This window comes from Ctenopharyngodon idella, chromosome 7 (assembly GCF_019924925.1).
Source record: "Ctenopharyngodon idella isolate HZGC_01 chromosome 7, HZGC01, whole genome shotgun sequence".
Lineage (NCBI taxonomy): Eukaryota > Metazoa > Chordata > Actinopteri > Cypriniformes > Xenocyprididae > Ctenopharyngodon > Ctenopharyngodon idella.
The window spans coordinates 12,165,589-12,184,712 of record NC_067226.1 but is presented as its reverse complement, the minus strand read 5'-3'; the positions used below and the strand labels follow the sequence as shown (position 1 = coordinate 12,184,712).

Below are 19,124 nucleotides of genomic sequence, written 5' to 3'. Positions count from 1 at the left end.
ATTAAATGTATATATTTGATTTCTAGGCATATACGTTTTTGTGATGCTGCTTGGTACCACCACAGGAGCTGCATGGGCACTAGTTGGCACTGACATACTGTAGGATTTGACATTAATATTATTTTATGAGGCCAGGTCTTACTTATTTTACTGCTTTTGGAAATAATTTTAAGGTTTGCCACTTGTTCCTTTAAAAAGATGGAGCTGTCTATAATTGAAATGCATAGAGCGGCAATGTTTGATCGCTTTGACCTTGAGAACACCAGAGAGAAAATGGATCTGTGACGCCATCTTGAGGCGACATAAAAGGTAAACCACTAGTACGCTGACGAAACACCTTCTTCTTTTTTAAAACGCTTTATTTGAACACTGAGTTTACACTAGCCTATGGTACAACAAAATTAAAACATAACAATAATTAAGAATATCACCAATAGAATAAATAAATAATAACAATAAAAAACATGAACAACCAATACCATAGTTCAAAGCAGAAGAACACTATTAAACTAGGCTACTCTGGAAATGTTTCACACATTAGCCTACTACTGCACATACAGCGAGTAGTAGTCATATTCCTTGAGCCGATTCTTTTTAGGAAATGACTTATGAATCAGTCGGGCCTGTTAGGCCTAAGGAATTCTCCGCAGTTTATTGCTTTTGTTGAGCTCTGGGTGTTGACTGTTTTATCATATGACTCTGTAATTAAATATATCCTACAGATGATTAGATTTGTTGAAATCTGTGATTTACACTCTAAAAAAAGTGCTATAGGCCTATAGCACTAAAAGTGGCTCTTGGCTCGTAATCATAGGGGGACCACTTTTGGTGCTATGTAGGAACATATCTTTAAAGGTGATATATAGCACCTTTGTCAAATGGTGCTATATAGAACCCATAAGAGATGCCATCGCATTTTATTTCTTCAACAAAAATGGTGCTTAACAGCACCAACAGTGGTTCTTTGGCTCGTAAAGACCTTAAAGGGGCTTAACAGGTTCTTTGTACGGCAGTGGTGCTACAGACGTGCACCCCAAAAAACCGCTGAAGAACCATACAGGGGCTTAACAGGTTATGTAATACGGTAGCTAGCACCTTAACCACCCCAAAGAACCAATGAAGAACCATTGAAGCACCAAGAGTTGGTGCTATACAGCACTTAAAGTGGTTTCCCTATGATTACGATCCAAAGAATAGGCTAGTTTGGGCCAAATTGCAGTGCAAACACATTGTTTAATTGTTTACATTGTGCTAAATTACTATATATATATATATTTTTTTTTTTTTTTCAAATATTTTTTCAACAAAAGATTGAAAAAAAAAAAACTTAAGAATACTTAAGGATTGTTAAGAGAAATCGAAAACAGAATCTTTGAACAGCTTACTAGAAGATACACTTTCACTTAAAAGAGTGGCGACATGTGCGCAATATTTGATAACAGAGCAGCGTGCGGACACGCCTTCTTGTCATCGCAGTGAAGGGGCGGGGCTCGGTTCTGCATTCGCTACCAAGATGGCAACGTCCATAGCGCTCAGCCTGGATAACTTACCGTCTGATCCCTTACTGCTGGTGCTGTCATTTCTGGACTTCCGAGATCTCATCAGGTAGACATTTTTCTTCAGCCATACCATCAGTCTGTGCAATAACAAAGATGTTTTTAGCATGTTTGTTCCTTGAATGAGCTTGAAAAATAATATCCGCTGCACAGTTAGCTGGCAATGCTAATAGGATAGCTTATGATATTACTCTGGCAAGTTCTTTTGATAGACAGACACAATTTTAATGTCCGTTTTCAATCATTATAATAAGACCGTAGTCTATGTGAGCTGTTACACCCGATCATCTTATGCATCTTATGTTTGAAGATAGAAGTGCATGACTTCATGTAAGTTGACAGTAGGTGCGATAAGTGTATATAGACAGGCAACACAAAAGCTTTATTTCTGCTGCAACCGCACGCTGACGGGAGCTGTTCGTTATTTGTGGATCATAAGTAGAGTTGTCCTATGATGATAAATATTTTGGTCTGGGAAATGAACAGTAAGGATCACGTGACGCTGGCCAGCTGGATGTTTGTGTGACACAGCCGGTGTTACTAAGTTTCCTCACTGTTTATAGAAGCTATTATAAAGAAGCTTTACCTGCGCCTTTTAACACTATTCCTAATTGAATATTCCACCCAAGCTTGATGTTATTTAAAGTTTGCATCCTCAAGAGGCTATCGTAAATTTTTTAAATAAGTTAGAAATGCACAAATTCCAAAAACTGAATTTTTTCCTAAGTATATTGGGGCCTTAAATGATGACAGAGTTTTCATTTTTTGGTCAATTACATCATGATTTGCAAAAGCTGTCATTACCAAATTTGTTTGTGAAAAATGTAAAAAAATAAAATAAAAAAAAAATCTATTTTTGAGTGTTGAAGGGTTAGTTCACCCAAAAATGAAATTTCTGTCATTAATTAGTTTCATGTCGTTCCACACCCATAAGACCTTCGTTCATCTTCGGAACACACATTTTTGATGAAATCTGTGAGATTTTTTTATCCCCCATAGAAAGCAACTATTTACCACATTCAAGTTCCAGAAAAGTAGTAAAAACATAGTTAAAATGCAGGCTTCCGGGTTCTGCGTCAGAACACCGGCTCAGTATTGGCCGTGAGCAGCACGACGCATGCGTGTGATGGTGACGCAGGAGCCGGCATTCTGACGCAGAACCTGGAAGTGCTGCCCCGTCTATATACAATGTAAACAGCGTAGGAGAATGACAGGGGAGAGAAGAAATGGTTGAATAAAGTCGTTATTTTTGTTTTGTTTTTGCGCACAAAAAGTATTCTCGCATGCCCGTAGGCAGGGAGGGTTCGGGTGGTTCGAACGAACCCCCCCTCACTGCCAAAGGTCCAGAATTTAAGTCGTTTTTTTTTTTTTTTTTTATGTGATTATTGTCATCATTGTTTTAATCAATGCTTGTGACAAATATTCTGGGTTGCTGTTTCAAATTAATATGATACATTATTGTAGCTGGACGTGTGTATGCCGCGCGTGCAGTTCAGAGAGAGTTCTCGCAATACACTTTTCAAAGCAACAGTGAAGAAGCATCGCCTCTGAATGATAGGGGGGGGGAGGGGTTATATATATATATATATATTTTTTTTTTTTAATTAAAAGGATTTCTATATTTTATCCACTCAATAGTCTACAATATAATAGCCTGTATGGAAGCAATTTTACAACAATGCAGTAAATATTTTAGGTGCATCAAAAAGCGTGCTCGTTAAGATACCAGCAGACAAGCTAATCCAGCACAAATTAGTGCATAAAAGGTCACCAAAATGAAGTATTTGAACCTCATAATTAAATACAAAAGGAGGAGAAAAACTGCAAAAAGGTCCACTTTTGGAAAAAAAGAACCCCCCCCCCCCTTTCAATAGGCTGGCTACGGACCTGCTCTCGTCTCTTCATAACATCATCAAAATAACACTTTACATGTACCACATTATACAAAAATCCACTTGAAGGTTATCAGGTCTTTGTTTTAACATCTTTTTATCAACTTTTTTTCTTTCAATCAGGACAGGTTTTGTATTTCTTTTTGGATCTGATTGATTGTAGGCCTCTTTCTTTTCCACAGAGATGAACTTTATCCTCAGATCAATGAGGCCTACTATCAATCAGTTTCAAAAATAAATAAAAAACCTAACTGAAAGAAAATAAGTTGACAAAATGACTGAATCCAGTATTTGGTGATAATATAGCACAATGGGAGATTTTTGCTTTTTTTTTTTTTTAGTAATTTTTAAACGGGAACACCACAAGTGTGACTTTGTTCCATTTTGTACTATTTTTTCCCCCATATTTTGTTGAATATTGACATTTATTCACAAATAATGCTTTTTTTCACCCAAAAACTGAGGTGCGTAAGCTCAGATCAATGAGGCCTACTATCAATCAGTTCCAAAAAAGAAATACAAAACCTGTCCTTATTGAAAGAAAACAAGTTTACAAAAAGATTGAATCCAATATTTGGTGATAATATAGCATAACAAGTGATTTACAAGCAATTTTTAAAGGCTGGTCATTTTTGACTGGGAACACAAAAGGTGTTTCAACAGAGGTTTTCAACACAGCACAAGGGTTAATAAATGAAGCATGGTCTGAATATGTTTCATCTTTTTCAAGATCTCAAGTAGTCATAAGTGCCTGTTGTACCGAATCTGGTTTGTTCTTTTCTCAGCTGCAGTTTTGTAAGTCGTCGACTCAATGATCTGACAGGTCATAACCCCCTATGGAAGAGACTTTGTCAGAAGCACTGGCTCCTTACTGAGTAAGCGCACTCATAATGCCCTCAGAATAATTTTATTAATTTATGACATTCATGCATTTTTTTTTGTCTTTTTGTTGCATTTTTAGATTTGCTGTAATCAAAATATGGTGTTGATATGGTGTTGATTTTTTTCAGGGCAGACAAAACCCACAGAGGCCTGGCCTGGAAGGAGCTGTTTCGGGAGTATTATTCTGATCTGGGCCGTTACATCGACTATTACAGCACTCTCAAGAAAGCCTGGGATGGACTGAAAAACTACCTGAATCAGAAATGTCCTCGAATGATAGCTTCACTTAAAGGTCTGTCTAAACTGTTACTCATTCAATCATATTTTGAAAAACTATAGGTGTTAATTTTCATAATATGAGTGTTGTCTACTGAAAGTTTTGTTTTCCTTTCTCTGAGAAGAGGGAGTGAGGGAAGAAGAGCTAGACACCATTGAGGCCCAGATTGGCTGCAAACTCCCTAATGACTACCGTTGCTCCTATAGGATACACAATGGACAAAAACTGGTGGTCCCTGGGTAAGACTTACAAGAATATCCTTGATCTTTTCAGAATCCTATTTAAAAGCTTTTTTTTTCTTTTTTAATTTACTTTTGAATTCTTAAAACATGATTATATAATTAAAGTAATTATTTAAATGCTCATAAATTATTTGAATAACATCTATACACGCAAGCAGGCAAACTTCTCTTCCTCTACTCCTCCTCACCACAGGCTGATGGGCAGCATGGCTTTGTCCAATCACTATCGCTCAGAAGACCTGTTGGATATTGAGACAGCGGCAGGGGGATTTCAGCAGAGGAAGGGCATGCGGCAGTGTCTTCCACTCACGTTTTGCTTCCATACCGGCCTTAGCCAGTACATGGCCCTGGAGAGCACAGAAGGACGAACACGCAGTGAGATCTTCTATCAGTGCCCGGTCAGATCACCACCCTCAGACCACACACTCATGCAGGGCTGGTGAACAATTCTGAAAAGTGCAATTGTGATCGTCTTTTAAGGAGGCAGCCAGAGGTTATATATTAGCTAAAGGCCAGATGGTAAATGTTAAGAGCCTCCCAACTGCGTCGTGACTGATAGGAGCTGAAGAAGTTCACCACATCAGATACGATTCTGCTTGGGCATGTGGAGGTCTCCACTAGATAAGAGAGGGATTTTTCTTGCATTGTTGCACTTTGACCAGTGAGGGGTGCTCTTGTCTTTCTGTCTAATACAGCCCTTCTTGCTCATTTTGTTTTATGCTTTTTCTTCACAGGATCAACTGGCACAAGATCCCTCTGCGATTGACATGTTCATTACAGGTAACAAAGACCAAAAGGCTGCATTAATGCATTGCAGTTTTATGGATGGATTCAGATTATATGATCTATTCTCTCTCCTTCTTTCTTTTTATCAGGTTCTAACTTTACTGAGTGGTTTACTTCCTATGTTGACAATGTTGTAACAGGAGAATACCCCATAATTCGGGACCAGATCTTCAGGTGGTCCACCTTTTGTTATCTTACACTTAGTAACTTATGTCAGGATGTGAAATCGCAAAAGCATATTATAATGCCACTTTACATTTTACCTTCTTTGTGTTTGTTCAGGTATGTTCATGACAAACGCTGTGTGGCAACGACTGGTGACATCACCGTATCAGTCTCTACCTCCTTCCTGCCAGAGCTCAGTTCAGTCCATCCGCCACACTTTTTCTTCACCTATAGAATCAGGTACTACATAAATGCACACACATGTTAATTTGGCTTTGGTAATCTGAATGAGGCTATATATGTTTATGTTGATAAAAAAACACACACACACGCACACAAAAAAATATGCAGAAAAATTATTATTAAACTATTAAACTGTGACTCTTTTACAAAATAATTGAGGTCAAATGCTCTGAACAAACATAATCCTCTGGCATGATCCGGCCTGCCATTAAAAATAAATGTGGTTTTCCTTCTAAAGACGCAAACAAGCTGTTTAAACAGGACACATCAACGTGAAAGTTCATTTACGCTTCAATTTGTCCTGATGTCAGCAGACTTGAGCACACCATTAAAGCTGCAGTCTGTAATTTTGCCTCTTTGTCGCCATCTCTGTTTGAAATCTGCAATTGCAGTTGTTTGCGGCATTATTATCTGTACGTGCGTTGTGCATCGGCACGGTTCCTCAGCGCGGATGAATCTAATGTTTGCTGTCAATCACCACATCAGTGTGGATACTGTACTTCAGAATCACATTTATATTTAGTGTGTATTAGCGTGTGTGTATCATATTTAGTGTGTATTAGCGTTACCTGTAGATTTAAATTTCTGTACAGTCTAATCATCACTAACGTTAATTTGTCATACCATACAATCCGCCATCAAAATGATAAGTTTAATTATTGCAGCTGCTGTGAGAAAAGGCTATAAATGATCTGCCTCACATGTGATTTAGCTTACTAGACTCCTTCTTTATGTACACAGACGTGACGTAATGACGCAAAGACGAACAGCTGCATGCTCGAATTTCCGCGGAAACTCACCAGTACAACTCGGATTAGAACACATTATTACAAGCTTACCGTTGTGAATCAGGCTAAGATAAGGAGATAGTTTTGAACACTGGCTGGTTATGTACTTGCTCAAAAATTTATTTTAGATCATTTTTAACCAAAAAAAGTTACGGACAGCAGCTTTAAGTAAACAGTGCATCTGTATACTGTATCCAGTGTAGACAGCAACAGTAATTATAATGGATTCTATTTTCTTTTGACGTGACTTGACATTCACGTCCAATGCAGACAGGTGTCAGGCATTAAGTAACTGAATGCCAGTGGTCGGGACCTATAATGCAATGTCTTGCTCTAGAGGCGGACATATGCAAATGTATAAACAAAATACATCTTTGCACTGCAGAAATGACACAGAAACTGCATCTGAAGTGACATTTAGATGTATTTACACCAGAGCATGTGAGTGGTGTGGTGTGACGCTCCACTCAATATTCCGCTCTATGCCAGTGCGCTCCGCTCAATCGCTCACGGCCCAAGCGAACGCTCCACTCATGTACCGTTCACGCTCAAATCTTGCTCCAACATTAAATTTCTCTGTACTATATGTCTTTCTGTTTGTAATGAATTTCTTGAATATATGTCTGAATTACAGTAGGCCTATAGATAACATTATATTTGTGGCTTTAAAGCAATATTGTATAAATAAACGTGACATGACTTGACTGGATAGTGCCAAATTGCAGAGCTGGTGCAAATATATCTACATTACTGTGATCAGATGTTTTTTTACTGCTTTTTTCTCACCACTGTTATTTTTGTTGTATGTTTATTTTGTTATTGAGAGGAAAGCACGAAGCACATATTATTGTTCGTTAACAGTGTACCACTGTGAAGGTATTTCAAACTTCTTTTTACCCCTAAGCAAAGAACAAAAAAGAACTTCGCAATGAGTATATGACAAAATTAATATTTGCTAACTCAGGTTCTCCACACTCCCTTTCAATTTCTTCTTCTTCATTCTTAATTTTGATGTTTACTGTGCATTAATGTATGTAAAGTTCGCAACTTTATTAAAAAAAAATATTTGAACTCCATAACCTTAGATCTATTTCTTTTCACATATTCTCAAACCAGAACATCACAAAGGGCATTGAGCGAGCGGCCCTGAGTGGACTAAGCGAGTGGAGCGGAATCTTCAGCAATATGCTCTCCTTTCCGGAGAAAATATTACCGCTCCGCTCACATGCTCTGATTTGCACAGACTGTTTATTGCAGCTCAGAGGTAGCTTGGATGCATTTACACTGCATTTACAATTGCAAAAAGAATGCTATGTGATATGTTTTTTAATTGAATATTTAATTATGAAATGATGTGAAAAAATTAAATTAAACCAGCAGTACTATGAAACTATGAAACCAGTCATTCATTCAAATGATTTGTTCAAACGTCAGATTCAATTAGTCATTTAATCATTCATTAAACAGATTTGTTCAAACGGACAATCCGTTCAGTAATAAACTCAAACTAATTCGTTCAAAATGCACATTCATTCAATAATGAAGCCCTGCAATGTGCTGCTCTGAGACGCAAAAGAGTTCTGCTGTGGTTTCATTTTTTAAAAAAATTTGTTGACAAAATAAAACAGACAATATTGACAGTATGTCTAAAATGTAACTCACAATGTTAACTTATTGTTTAAGTATTTTGTAAAGTCAATATGACATTTGCAATCATGATAAATAAATATCAGGAATAAATATAAGTGTATATATATATATATATATATATAAGTACATATAGGGCCAGATTTACTAAACGAGGCAAGTTAGCGTGAGAGTGCAATTCCATAAATGCGCCGCAAATCAATGCAGTCAAATCATTTACATAATGACCAATGCAATCTACCAAGAGCAGTGCAAATTAGCGTTGGGTCGCTAATTTGCAGAGCTGATGCTCATCAGATGCGGGTTTGACACAGCCGCAACTTGTTACATGTAATCTAACAAACAAACATACACATATTTGGCAAACGATATGTTCGGATAACGTCTTCCTCTGGCATTCCAAAGAAATTAATACGAGTGGAAAATATTTTCTCCCTTCTACCATGCGCTCTCTGTTCTCTGTGGTGTCTTAAATATCATGTAGTGAAAGAGTTCACTCTCAAGGCATGTTTTTGTTTGGCTTTTGCAAAGGAAGTGACATAATACTGGCAACTTGCACATTGTTAAAACGATAATTACGATATTATCATAGAAGATTATCATTTCACACCCCTACTACCACGCCTCCTCTATTTCTTCTCTCAGTGCTCCTGTCTTACCAAAAAGTAGAGATGTCAGTGTGGAATTTGTAAATAAAGATTACTGAAGTTTTCAGCTGCTGTAATTTAATGTAATGCAATGCAGCTGTACTAAGACTTGACATAGGGTTATACATTGAGCTGAACCTATGACCTCTGAGCTGTGCCATGCAACAGGATTGAGATGGCAAAGTCGGCCCTGCCAGAGAATGCATGCCAGCTAGACAGTCGGTACTGGAAGATCACGAATGCAAATGGAAATGTGGAGGAGGTCCGAGGCCCTGGCGTCGTGGGTAAGAGCCCATCCCTGTAACTAGTAAACTAGAACAGTTCGCACTGGTAACAGATATGTTGAATTATCATGATGAGACATTCTGACAGTATCTTTCTGACCATATAATTCATAGTGTGACAATTCCTCTACTTTTTAAAGAATGTCCTGCATCTGTTTTTTGCGTGTGATGTACGTGCAGGCGAGTTTCCAGTGATGACACCCGGTAAAGTTCACGAGTATGCCAGCTGTACCACGTTTTCCACCACTTCTGAGTACATGGAAGGCCACTACACATTCCACCGGCTCAAGAACAAAGAGGAAGTGTTTGACGTATCAATCCCACGATTCCACATGGTGTGCCCACCATTCCGTGACTCAATGGTGCGGTCGGTAAGTCGCTTTTTATGTCTTTCTGTTATATCCAAGAAAAATGAATATCCAAGGTGCTAATGTGTGTACATTTGTCATTTTAAATCCCTCATTCTGTGTTTTTCTCTCTCATTTAGAGCTCAGTCAGTGAGGTGTCTGCTCCATATGATGATGACAATTCATCGGACACAGATGACTACGAGGAGGGAGAAATGCGTGGCATGAACATGGCTGACCCAGGAGGGCGCTGCCCTCGGCATGTCTGATGCACTTTTTCATGCCCCCCCGGGATTCAGCACCCACCCACAGATACTGATGCATAGACACTCTCACACAAACAGGAGAGCAAGAGGACAAACGGAGCTTTTAGGCATCCATTGTTTATTGTAGAGCGCCTTTGTGCCTGTCACCTCTTTTTCCAGTTTGTGAGGGCATGTGTCTGGTTGTGGAGTGGTTGTGTCTGTGCGCGCCTGTGGACGTGTGAGATCATTGTATGTGTGTTTGAGTCTGCAAGTGTGTTTTGTGATTGAGTGAGAGTGAGGGAGTTTATTGAATGTTTGTGAGATTCTGTGTGATTGGCTCTTCTTGCCTAGGATTCACAGTGACCTGCCACTTATATAAAGGGATATTTCAGCCGAAAATTGAAATTTACTCACCCTTATGTCGCTCCAAACCTGTTTCTGTCTCCTGTCGAACACAACAGAATATATATATTTTGATCCATGCAATGAAAGTCAATGGGGTCCAGTGTTGTTTTGGACCCCACTGACTTTAATTCTATGGACAAAAACAGCTCTTCAAAATATTTATGTTCCACAAAAATCATACAAGTTTAGAACGACATGAGGGTGAGGCGATGATGACAGAATTAGCATTTTTGAACTATCCCTTTAAGACCTTACAATTGCAGTAAGAGCATGAGCAAAAAGAATGACACTACTTTTAGCAGAGTGTGCACACACTGAATCAGATAGCATACTTCACAGAAAGGCAAAAATGAATCAGTCCCATTCATTTCCTCCACAAGGCCTCAGGTATTGTGTAGCGTGTATGTGCTTGTGTATATATGTTTGTGGCTGTGTCGTCTGTACAGAGGGTTTCAGGGACAGGCTGAGGTCCAGACCTTGTAAAGTCAAACTGGTTTATTCAAAGATGAGTAAAAAGCACATAGACCCAAACCAGCCAGTTCATGCAAACATCAGCTAACCTGCACAAGCAATCATTACTTGTTCTAGTGCTCTGTGTTGGTTAGCTGTTCTGAGGTGCTGATGTCCTGTTCTCAGAAACGAATGGATGCATGTAAACGGAAGGTCAGCTAGAGCACATTGGTGTAAAGGAGAATATTTTTATCTCATCGTAAGGGCTGGAGGTTACACAGACTGCTGTGAATAGCAAGATAAGATAATTTTATGATAAGTTTATGGCATTATTATGACCTTTTCGATTTTTCCTTAAAATCCTGTTTAAGAGGTAAAGGATCAGAAAAAATGTGTGTTGTAATTTTCAGATTGAAATGGAGGCAGACTCAAGAATTTCTCTGCACCATCACCCCCTCTCCCTTCCTAATAATGGCAATGTGAGGTAATTTTGCCTAAAGATATGTATGATTTTGATTTTCATGTTTATAACTGCAGTTAATATGCTGTCATCTTTGTAAAATAATGCTGTGCAGTGGGATTTTTCAGCAGTTTGCTATTATGTTCTCTGGTTAGCCCTGTCGAACCTCCCAGATTAGTAAATAACTTTTTATTTTGTATGAGGTTTTTTTTTTTTTATTTGGTGTAAATAAAAAGGTAATGGTGTATCAGTACTGTTTCACTATCCATTGTTTACATTCTCCTTGTGATCAGGATACTTTCAACTATCTAAAAAAACAAAGATGCCATTGATCAGAATATTTTTCTCCAGCCAGCCACAGTACTATTGTCTTTTGAATACTTCTATTTGAAAACACTTATTGTTCTCACAACACAAAACGTAGAGTCATTTCTCTCACTCTGACCCAAACCCTAACCCGCCCTGTTAGTGTCAGTTGTCAAGGCAACATGCTGAAGAGGCCTTGTTGTAGTCAGACTGATGTTTCTTTGTTATGCCATTTGGGTTTTTTTTTTTTTTTTTTTTTTGGCCCACTCTCATCTCTTTACTCGTTCATTCTGAGCTATTCTGAAAGGAAGAAATTGCAACATTTCTGTAACTTATCTTAAGTACTTTTTACAGACAGTTAGTTTTCCTTAATTCCCTCAAGTGACCACACTAGGACCAATACACACTAGATGTGATTCTAGATGCCTAGATTTTGATCATGTCTGTTCATGCAATGAAAGTCACTGGGGTCCAGTGTTTTTTGGACCCCACTGACTTTCATTATAAGAACAAAAACGGTTCTTCAAAATATATTTTATGTTCCACAGAGCAAAAGTAAGACACAGTCACACAGGTTTGGAATGACATGAGGGTGAGTAAATAATGACAGAATTTGCATGTGTGAAATATCCCTTTAAGACCTTAAAACTGAAAGAAAATATTTTCTTGTTGAAAGCCTCACACTTTTCATCTGTATGCCACAGCAGAATGAATCCTTGTGTGACCCTGTGTCAAGCAACGACCCATTCAGTAAGCCAATGTCTGCTGAAACATGACCTGTGTGGTCTAAGGGTTTTGGAAGAATTATATTATATATTGCATAATTAATTATATTTAAAAAATATTGTTTAAGAATATGCATCTTATAAGAACACTCTAAAAATGCAGGGTTGTTTCAACACATGTTTGGGTCAAATATGGACAAACCTCACATTGTTTTTAGAGTGAAGGGAATGTCTAAGAAGAAAAAGAAACTGATGGTGTGTGTATGTAGTATGAAGTCAGGAGTGCTGATAGTGCTGAATCAACAGGGAAACATCAACAGATAGTCAGAAAATGTTAAGAATAAGAGAATTATTAAGAGAGAAGAAAAATAAAATAAGTGAACCAATGAGAAGACATTCTTTATGTCTTGTTTATGCAAGTAAGAATATAAACATTGTGCATGTATGTTAAACGGCAAGATTTTGGCTCTTGGCGGTATTGATTAAACTGAGGAATGGAAAGAGTGAAATTAGTTTCATATTCAGTTTTTGACTACAGGATTGAGTAAAGATCTTAGTGAAGGTTGCAGTTTCATTCCTAAGAACAGAATAACATTAGAATTAAAGTTACAGAAATCACAATGCAGTACTATCAAAATTATGCTACTGAATAGCTGTGTGTCAGGGTGACTGTCCCTGCTGCTAAAGTACAGTATATTACTTTGTGATTAATCGATTATTAATGATTTTTTTATAGTGATATTACTTCTTTTTACACATAACACTTGCTAATCTAAACATTTAAATATTTTAGGACACTATGTATACAATGAAAAGGACACAAAAAACTCATTGAAGAGCATTGTGGGCGTGTTTAGAGAAGAGTAAGCAGGCTCAAGCTCTTCACTTTTCAGACTGGTTTGGATGTGTCTGTGGTTGGATTCCTTCTTCACATTGGGGTAAGACTACTGAAGAGTAACTAAAAGATAACGGCATACTGCTTTAAGGATGGTCTTTGCTTGTGAGCTAGGCTGATTTAGATCGCAGTTTGACAACTTTTTTTTTATAAACTAAACCATTAAACACATTTAGTTTTTCCATAGACAGTTTTTTTGTGGTTATGGTAGACAGTTATGATAAAATGTGTGACATTTTATTTATTTAAGGTATGGTTTATATTTGATATGACTCTATAAAATGTGTAAAACAAATATTAATACTATATGTTTTTACTAAACTCTGAAAAGAAGCCCCATTTATTCATAATTTAATAAATGGGGCTGTCATTGGCTCAGTGACCGTCCAAACACTTGATTTACACAAACACAAAATTAAAAAAAAAAATTAAACTGGAATTTTTGAGTGAATCCTATCTAAATTAAAATTTAAAAGAAACTGTTGGGTAAACTATTGAAGAAGAAGAAGAAGAGAAAAAAACTGGCATACATTAAGAGCATGATCAAGTATTTGTGAAGGTCAATTTTAACTGAACGGCTGAAATGTGTTCTCAGAACAAGTGTAGCCTTTTTTCTTCTTCTTAATTTTTTCATGTCACGTTGTGCAAACTGCAATGCCATAAATATATGTTCATTATTATATGTATTGTTAATTATTCTATTATGTATAGATGTTCAAGGATGTACAAGGCTGACATGTTCAGAATTGTACAGTTAAAAAAAACTAATAACACAGCAGTATTATAATAAAGCGAACAACAATAATAGTTGTGGTAGTTGCAGTAATAATGGTAGTAGCTAATTTAGGCCAGATCATTGGCCAAAACTGGATTTATCTTGGCAAAACTATATACTCCTTAGATCACCCACTTTCTCTTACCAGGATTATATTAGTCATCTTAAAAATGAAAACTCTGTCATCGTCTACTCAGCATAATGTTGTTCCGAATCTGTCTGACTTTCTTACTTCTGTGGAATGCAAAAGATGCTGTTTTGAAGACTGTTTTAGTGAATATATTGACTTCCATTGTATGGACAATAAATAAATAAATATAATAATATCTTAATTTATGTTAAACAAAAGAATGAAAGTCATACATGTTTGAAATAAAATGATGACATATTTGGGTGAAATATCCTGTTAAACATCTTTGGGACATGACTTTGAGCAACTACAGGCAAGGTGTTTATCGCAAGAGTCTTTGAGCTGCATTATTCCCTTTAGGGTCTAATAATATTCTGAATGTAAAGGTTTGAGTTTAAAAAATAAAATTTATGATGAATTTTTTAAATCTAAATTTATGATGAACATTCAGTTGCACCAATCGCATTCAGACAATTCAAACTGTTTCTCAGATTCCCCTCTCTCTCTTTTTCACAATCAGACTGGTAAACTGAAGGCATTATGAAAGCTTCTGTTGGAGTGTGTGGGGTGTTCGTTCTGGCTCTGCTGGGGTTTGGTATGTATTGCCATTGATCATGTTTTCACAGAGCATAAGATGAGTTTTTGTCCTATTTTGCAGTATTATTCTTGCAAAAAAGTTCTCTCTGTCTCTTAAGGCTCTGCAATTAAATGTTACAAATGTAAGGACTACTCGGGCACATGCTCTAAAATTCGAGACTGCTACTATGATGATGCCTGCGTGTCCATCTACGAGAGAGGTGTCAGCTCACTCATACTTAAAAAAATAGTTTTTCTGTATTCTAACAAATTGTCAAAATGGCCCACCCATTCCCATGACCCTTTGACTTTTCATGTTTTTTTGACATGTCTCTTCACTTTCCTTTTTTTTTTTTTTTTAGGTGGCGACACATACAGGGAGTGTATAAAGTACTCTGATTGTGTTCATAGCGTCATTGCCGAGAAATTTCCCAAAATTTCCAGCTTCAAGTTCTCCTGCTGTACCTCTGACCTGTGTAACACAGCACCTGTGTCAGTGTCCAGCCGCTCTGTGGTGGGAATACTGCTCTCACTAGCACTCTTCTGGTGGGGTGTTCTCTAAAACATCACAAACACAAGTGCTTCTGCATTGTTCCTTGTAAAGCTGGTAGTGGTATCATGCAGTGAGAATGCAGAGATCTTCTATATCTTGAGTTAAAGTGGTCAAAGAAGCATTCACAGCTTAAATCTCAGCTGTATGTTAAAACTGTGTGTGCTCAATGCTAAAGCTTGTAAGCTAAAGCTTGTGTATTTTTTGTTTTGTTTTGTTTTTGTTTTTTTCTTTCATTTTGCACTTAATAGTGAAAACCGTCTGGTTATAATTTATTGTGTTAAAATATTGCTCTCATTGTGTATGTGTACTCTTTCACGGCTAATCCTTTTATCCAGAAAAGTGGTATAGCTGAGTGGGATGTGAGGATTCTGAGGCTGAGTTTTTTAAAGGGTTAATCACATATCACTGTCATTTTATAAATGCCCTTTATACCTGCTTTACTTCTGCCATCTTTATGAATGTCTTTTTTTAAAACCTAAAATCATTTGAAAAACATTGTGTGATACAGAAATCTAGACTTGTCAGTGTACTGATTAGCTTCTTGTTACCACTATAGCCACCAAAACTTACTGAACCTTTTTGCGACCAATAAAAGGAACATGCATGTTTATGCAAATGAAGAATTTGAGAATTCTGTTAAATATTTGATTCTATCTCATTGTTTCTAATTAATCTGCAGTGCTATAAAGCATATATATATATATATATATATATATATATATATATATATATATATGTGTATGTGTGTGTGTGTGTGTGTGTGTGTGTGTGTGTGTGTAATATACCAAAAAAAAACAAAAAAAGGTTTTAAGCCATTTGCACTGAAATAATCCAGTGAGATTGAAGAAACCTACAAACCTACACCTACAAAAATGTCACTGGTTTATTACAATTATATATTTATTATAATTTTAAAGTTCTTCAATATTTCATGCATGTATGAATAAATAAGTTATGACGGCCACGATTTAAATGTTTATATTCCAAAAAACAAGTTGGAGTAGAAATATGATTGTAATTCTAAAGTTAGTATTATAACTTTATTTATTATAAAAAAACATTGAGTGTAATTTAAGTGTTTGTATATAAATGTTAATTTTAACCTTCAATATTATAGTAATGTAGTACCAACTGATTCCCTTGTATAGTTTACAGCATTAGTTGAGAGATTTTTTTTCCTCGAGAAAATTTGTCATGTACTGTAACTGATATACTACTTCCAAAATAATCGATATCAAATCGAATCGAATCGCAAGCTTGTGAATAGAATCAAATCGAATCGTGAAAATTGAATCGTGTCAATACCCAGCCTTTGTTGAAACTCATTATTCTTCCACAGTTTTAAAATCGGTTAAGAATTGAAAATCGTCTAGTGTGTCCCAGGCCTAACAGAAATAAAGTCAGTGGTTAGTAGTAAGTTAAGCTGGTAATGCTGTTTGTGGAGTTGTTTAATCAGATCTTGAGAAATTTAATGTCTTTTATCTTCAGTTGATTTCATCTAAGGCTGTGGCTGAAGTCAGTTGTAGATCTTGTGTTTCTTTTTGTTTCTTTTTTCTGTTTTCTTCTTTTCTTCAGTGATTCTGCTTGTTAACTGGCTTGTTAGTGCTGAGATGATTCTATAATTAATATATAAAGATTCTGTGGCTCAGATAAGGTCCAGTTCTGGTTTATTTATTTGCTCTTAGCTGACATGTGGCATTGCTCTGGCCTGCTTGTGGCCCAGATCTGGCAAACAGGAGCGGTCCGCCCAATCATTCCACGCCACATGGGCCGGGACAAAGTTGCTATCTGGGGATACATTGACAGATACTGCAGCTGCTCACACACTATCACACACCCTCAACAACAGACAATCATGCAACAAATATAAAGAGATTCTCTCAGAAAGCTGTCTTTTAGATAATAAATATATTTTAGAAATAAATAAATAATGTATACATTTGAACAAATTTAGCTATAAACAGAAGTTGGGTTGTGCATGTTCATCACCTGTCAATCATAACTGCTTATGGTAAGAATATTCTTCCAGCAGGCACATGATGTAGACTCCAATATCGATCAGACATTGGATTTTGGTTGAAAATGAAAATTGGGTTGAAGTCTTAACCCAAAGTTTGTTTGATGTCAAGATTGGAATAAACACCTGTAAAAAAATAAAAAATAAAATTGAAAAATTGAAAAAAAAATTGAAAAAAAACTGTGAAATCCATGGCAGTACATGGTGCCAGACATTTACCATTAATGGAACTAACGATTGAAAACGTTACAACTGTCTTCAACCACAGCCTTACATGAAATCAACTTAAAATAAAAGAAATTAATTACTAACCAGATTGACTTTATTTCTGTTAGATATCTAGAAGTTCTTATTGAGAATTAATAGAGGTTTAGATGATGATGTTTTGTTGAATATGTTAAATATGCACAACTAAAGCAAACACTGACCACCATAATGGTGACTGAAATTAAGTCAATCTGTTTAGTCAAAAGCAAAGCTGGTAATGCTGTTTGTGGAGTTGTTTAATCTATCTCTGCTGAGATCTTGAAAGATTTAACTCATGTGGTAAGACTTGGTACTGCATATTTATAAATTTATTGAACATGTAAGCCAGCGGTCCCAAACTCAGTTCCTGGAGGGCCACAGTCCTGCTTAGCTCCAACCAGCTCCAACTCACACCTGCTTTGAAGTTTATAGTAATACTGAAGACCTTGATTAGCTGAATCAGGTGTGTTTGATTAGGGTTGGAACAAAACTGTGCAGCGCTGTGGCTCTCCAGGAATTGAGTTTGAGAACACTGATATAAACAGTACATACATTTAGTTAACAATAGCACACCTACGTGAACTAAACCATTCACCAAAAAGCCAATCATAAGCTCTCATGTTTTTACGTAAATAATACATGTTTGTAAGTATTTCAACCTAACCACAGGCTCTACTCTTCACCACAATGGTAACCAAAAGTGTCATGCATCAGGGCTAAAGTAAAGAGAACAAAGACGCAGTTAGGAAGTTTTATCCGTCCACATTCGTCACAACTTCCCATTCTTTTCTCCTCTTTTCGCTAGTAAAGCAGTGAAGGCTTACATTGCTTCTCTTGTGGCTCATCGACTGAAAATTACAACCAAAAGCTGCACAATGTGGCATCGTATTTTATATTCCGAGTTGTGTTGCGGTAAAAATAGCAATAGGACAGTGTCAGTAGCTCAGTGAGTGCAACCATTTGACGTCATCGACATAGAACGCACTGTGCACCTAAACAAAATGGCGACGCCCATTGTCCAAATATGTCATGGATTTTTTAAATAACGTAAATCTTTCATGGGTTTTCTACTACATATTTCAATAAGAGACATGATTTACGTTATATTAAGCCATACAAGTCTTAACACCAGGGGTTCCCTTTAAGAACATTCTTCTGACACATTAGAACAAATAACAAACATAGATAAAGTGATAAGGGACACATGAATAGGCTATGTTAGCTATATATATAGGTGTCAATTTTATTTTATTTAATAAAAAGCTATGGACTCTATCTAAAACTGCATGAACCATCCATTCAAAGCACAATTAATAAAGAGCATTTTACTTGAAATTGCTGAATCACTGTTTTGCAAAAATCAGTTAGAACATTAAAAATAAAAAACAAAAGCAGAAAATGTTACAACGACAAACACAGATATAAGCAACCAGCAATATGAATCTCAACAATGGTGACAACAAAATATTCAGACAATCAGATCAACTCTGGACATCACAAAAAGTGAATACTTATAACAAAATTTTGTAATTTTGTATTTCGCGTTTCTTTAGGAGATCTCAATAGCAGTCAGTTTCGTTCCTCT

The 19,124-nt window shown here is 36.6% G+C and overlaps 2 protein-coding genes across 3 annotated transcripts; both read left to right on the top strand.

Moving 5' to 3' along the window:
• Positions 1-1,439: 1,439 nt before the first annotated feature.
• fbxo3 (F-box protein 3) lies at positions 1,440-11,566 on the top strand. 2 transcript variants are annotated; one of them, XM_051900102.1, is made up of 11 exons: positions 1,440-1,605; positions 4,234-4,323; positions 4,459-4,622; positions 4,732-4,846; positions 5,043-5,247; positions 5,584-5,629; positions 5,725-5,809; positions 5,918-6,040; positions 9,294-9,409; positions 9,590-9,780; positions 9,897-11,566. In XM_051900102.1, the coding sequence occupies exons 1-11, from the start codon at positions 1,514-1,516 to the stop codon at positions 10,023-10,025; spliced, it is 1,356 nt and encodes a 451-aa protein (XP_051756062.1). In that variant the 5' UTR covers positions 1,440-1,513; the 3' UTR covers positions 10,026-11,566. The 2 variants fall into 2 exon arrangements, with proteins under 2 accessions (XP_051756062.1, XP_051756061.1); XM_051900101.1 differs by having other exon boundaries at positions 4,729-4,846.
• A 1,626-nt stretch (positions 11,567-13,192) lies between these two features.
• On the top strand, positions 13,193-15,899 carry cd59 (CD59 molecule (CD59 blood group)). Its single transcript, XM_051900103.1, has 4 exons — positions 13,193-13,285; positions 14,668-14,742; positions 14,843-14,944; positions 15,086-15,899. Exons 2-4 carry the CDS (start codon positions 14,688-14,690, stop codon positions 15,283-15,285), a joined length of 357 nt encoding a protein of 118 aa, XP_051756063.1. The 5' UTR covers positions 13,193-13,285; positions 14,668-14,687; the 3' UTR covers positions 15,286-15,899.
• Positions 15,900-19,124: the final 3,225 nt, after the last annotated feature.

Coding starts and splice junctions, on each gene's coding strand:
- fbxo3 (XM_051900101.1), top strand. CDS start 1,514: ATGGCAACGTCCATAGCGCTCAGCCTGGATAACTTACCGTCTGATCCC. Junction 4,623..4,728: donor AATGATAGCTTCACTTAAAG/GTCTGTCTAAAC, acceptor CCTTTCTCTGAG/AAGAGGGAGTGAGGGAAGAA. Junction 6,041..9,293: donor TTCTTCACCTATAGAATCAG/GTACTACATAAA, acceptor GCCATGCAACAG/GATTGAGATGGCAAAGTCGG.
- cd59 (XM_051900103.1), top strand. CDS start 14,688: ATGAAAGCTTCTGTTGGAGTGTGTGGGGTGTTCGTTCTGGCTCTGCTG. Junction 14,743..14,842: donor TCTGGCTCTGCTGGGGTTTG/GTATGTATTGCC, acceptor CTGTCTCTTAAG/GCTCTGCAATTAAATGTTAC. Junction 14,945..15,085: donor CGTGTCCATCTACGAGAGAG/GTGTCAGCTCAC, acceptor TTTTTTTTTTAG/GTGGCGACACATACAGGGAG.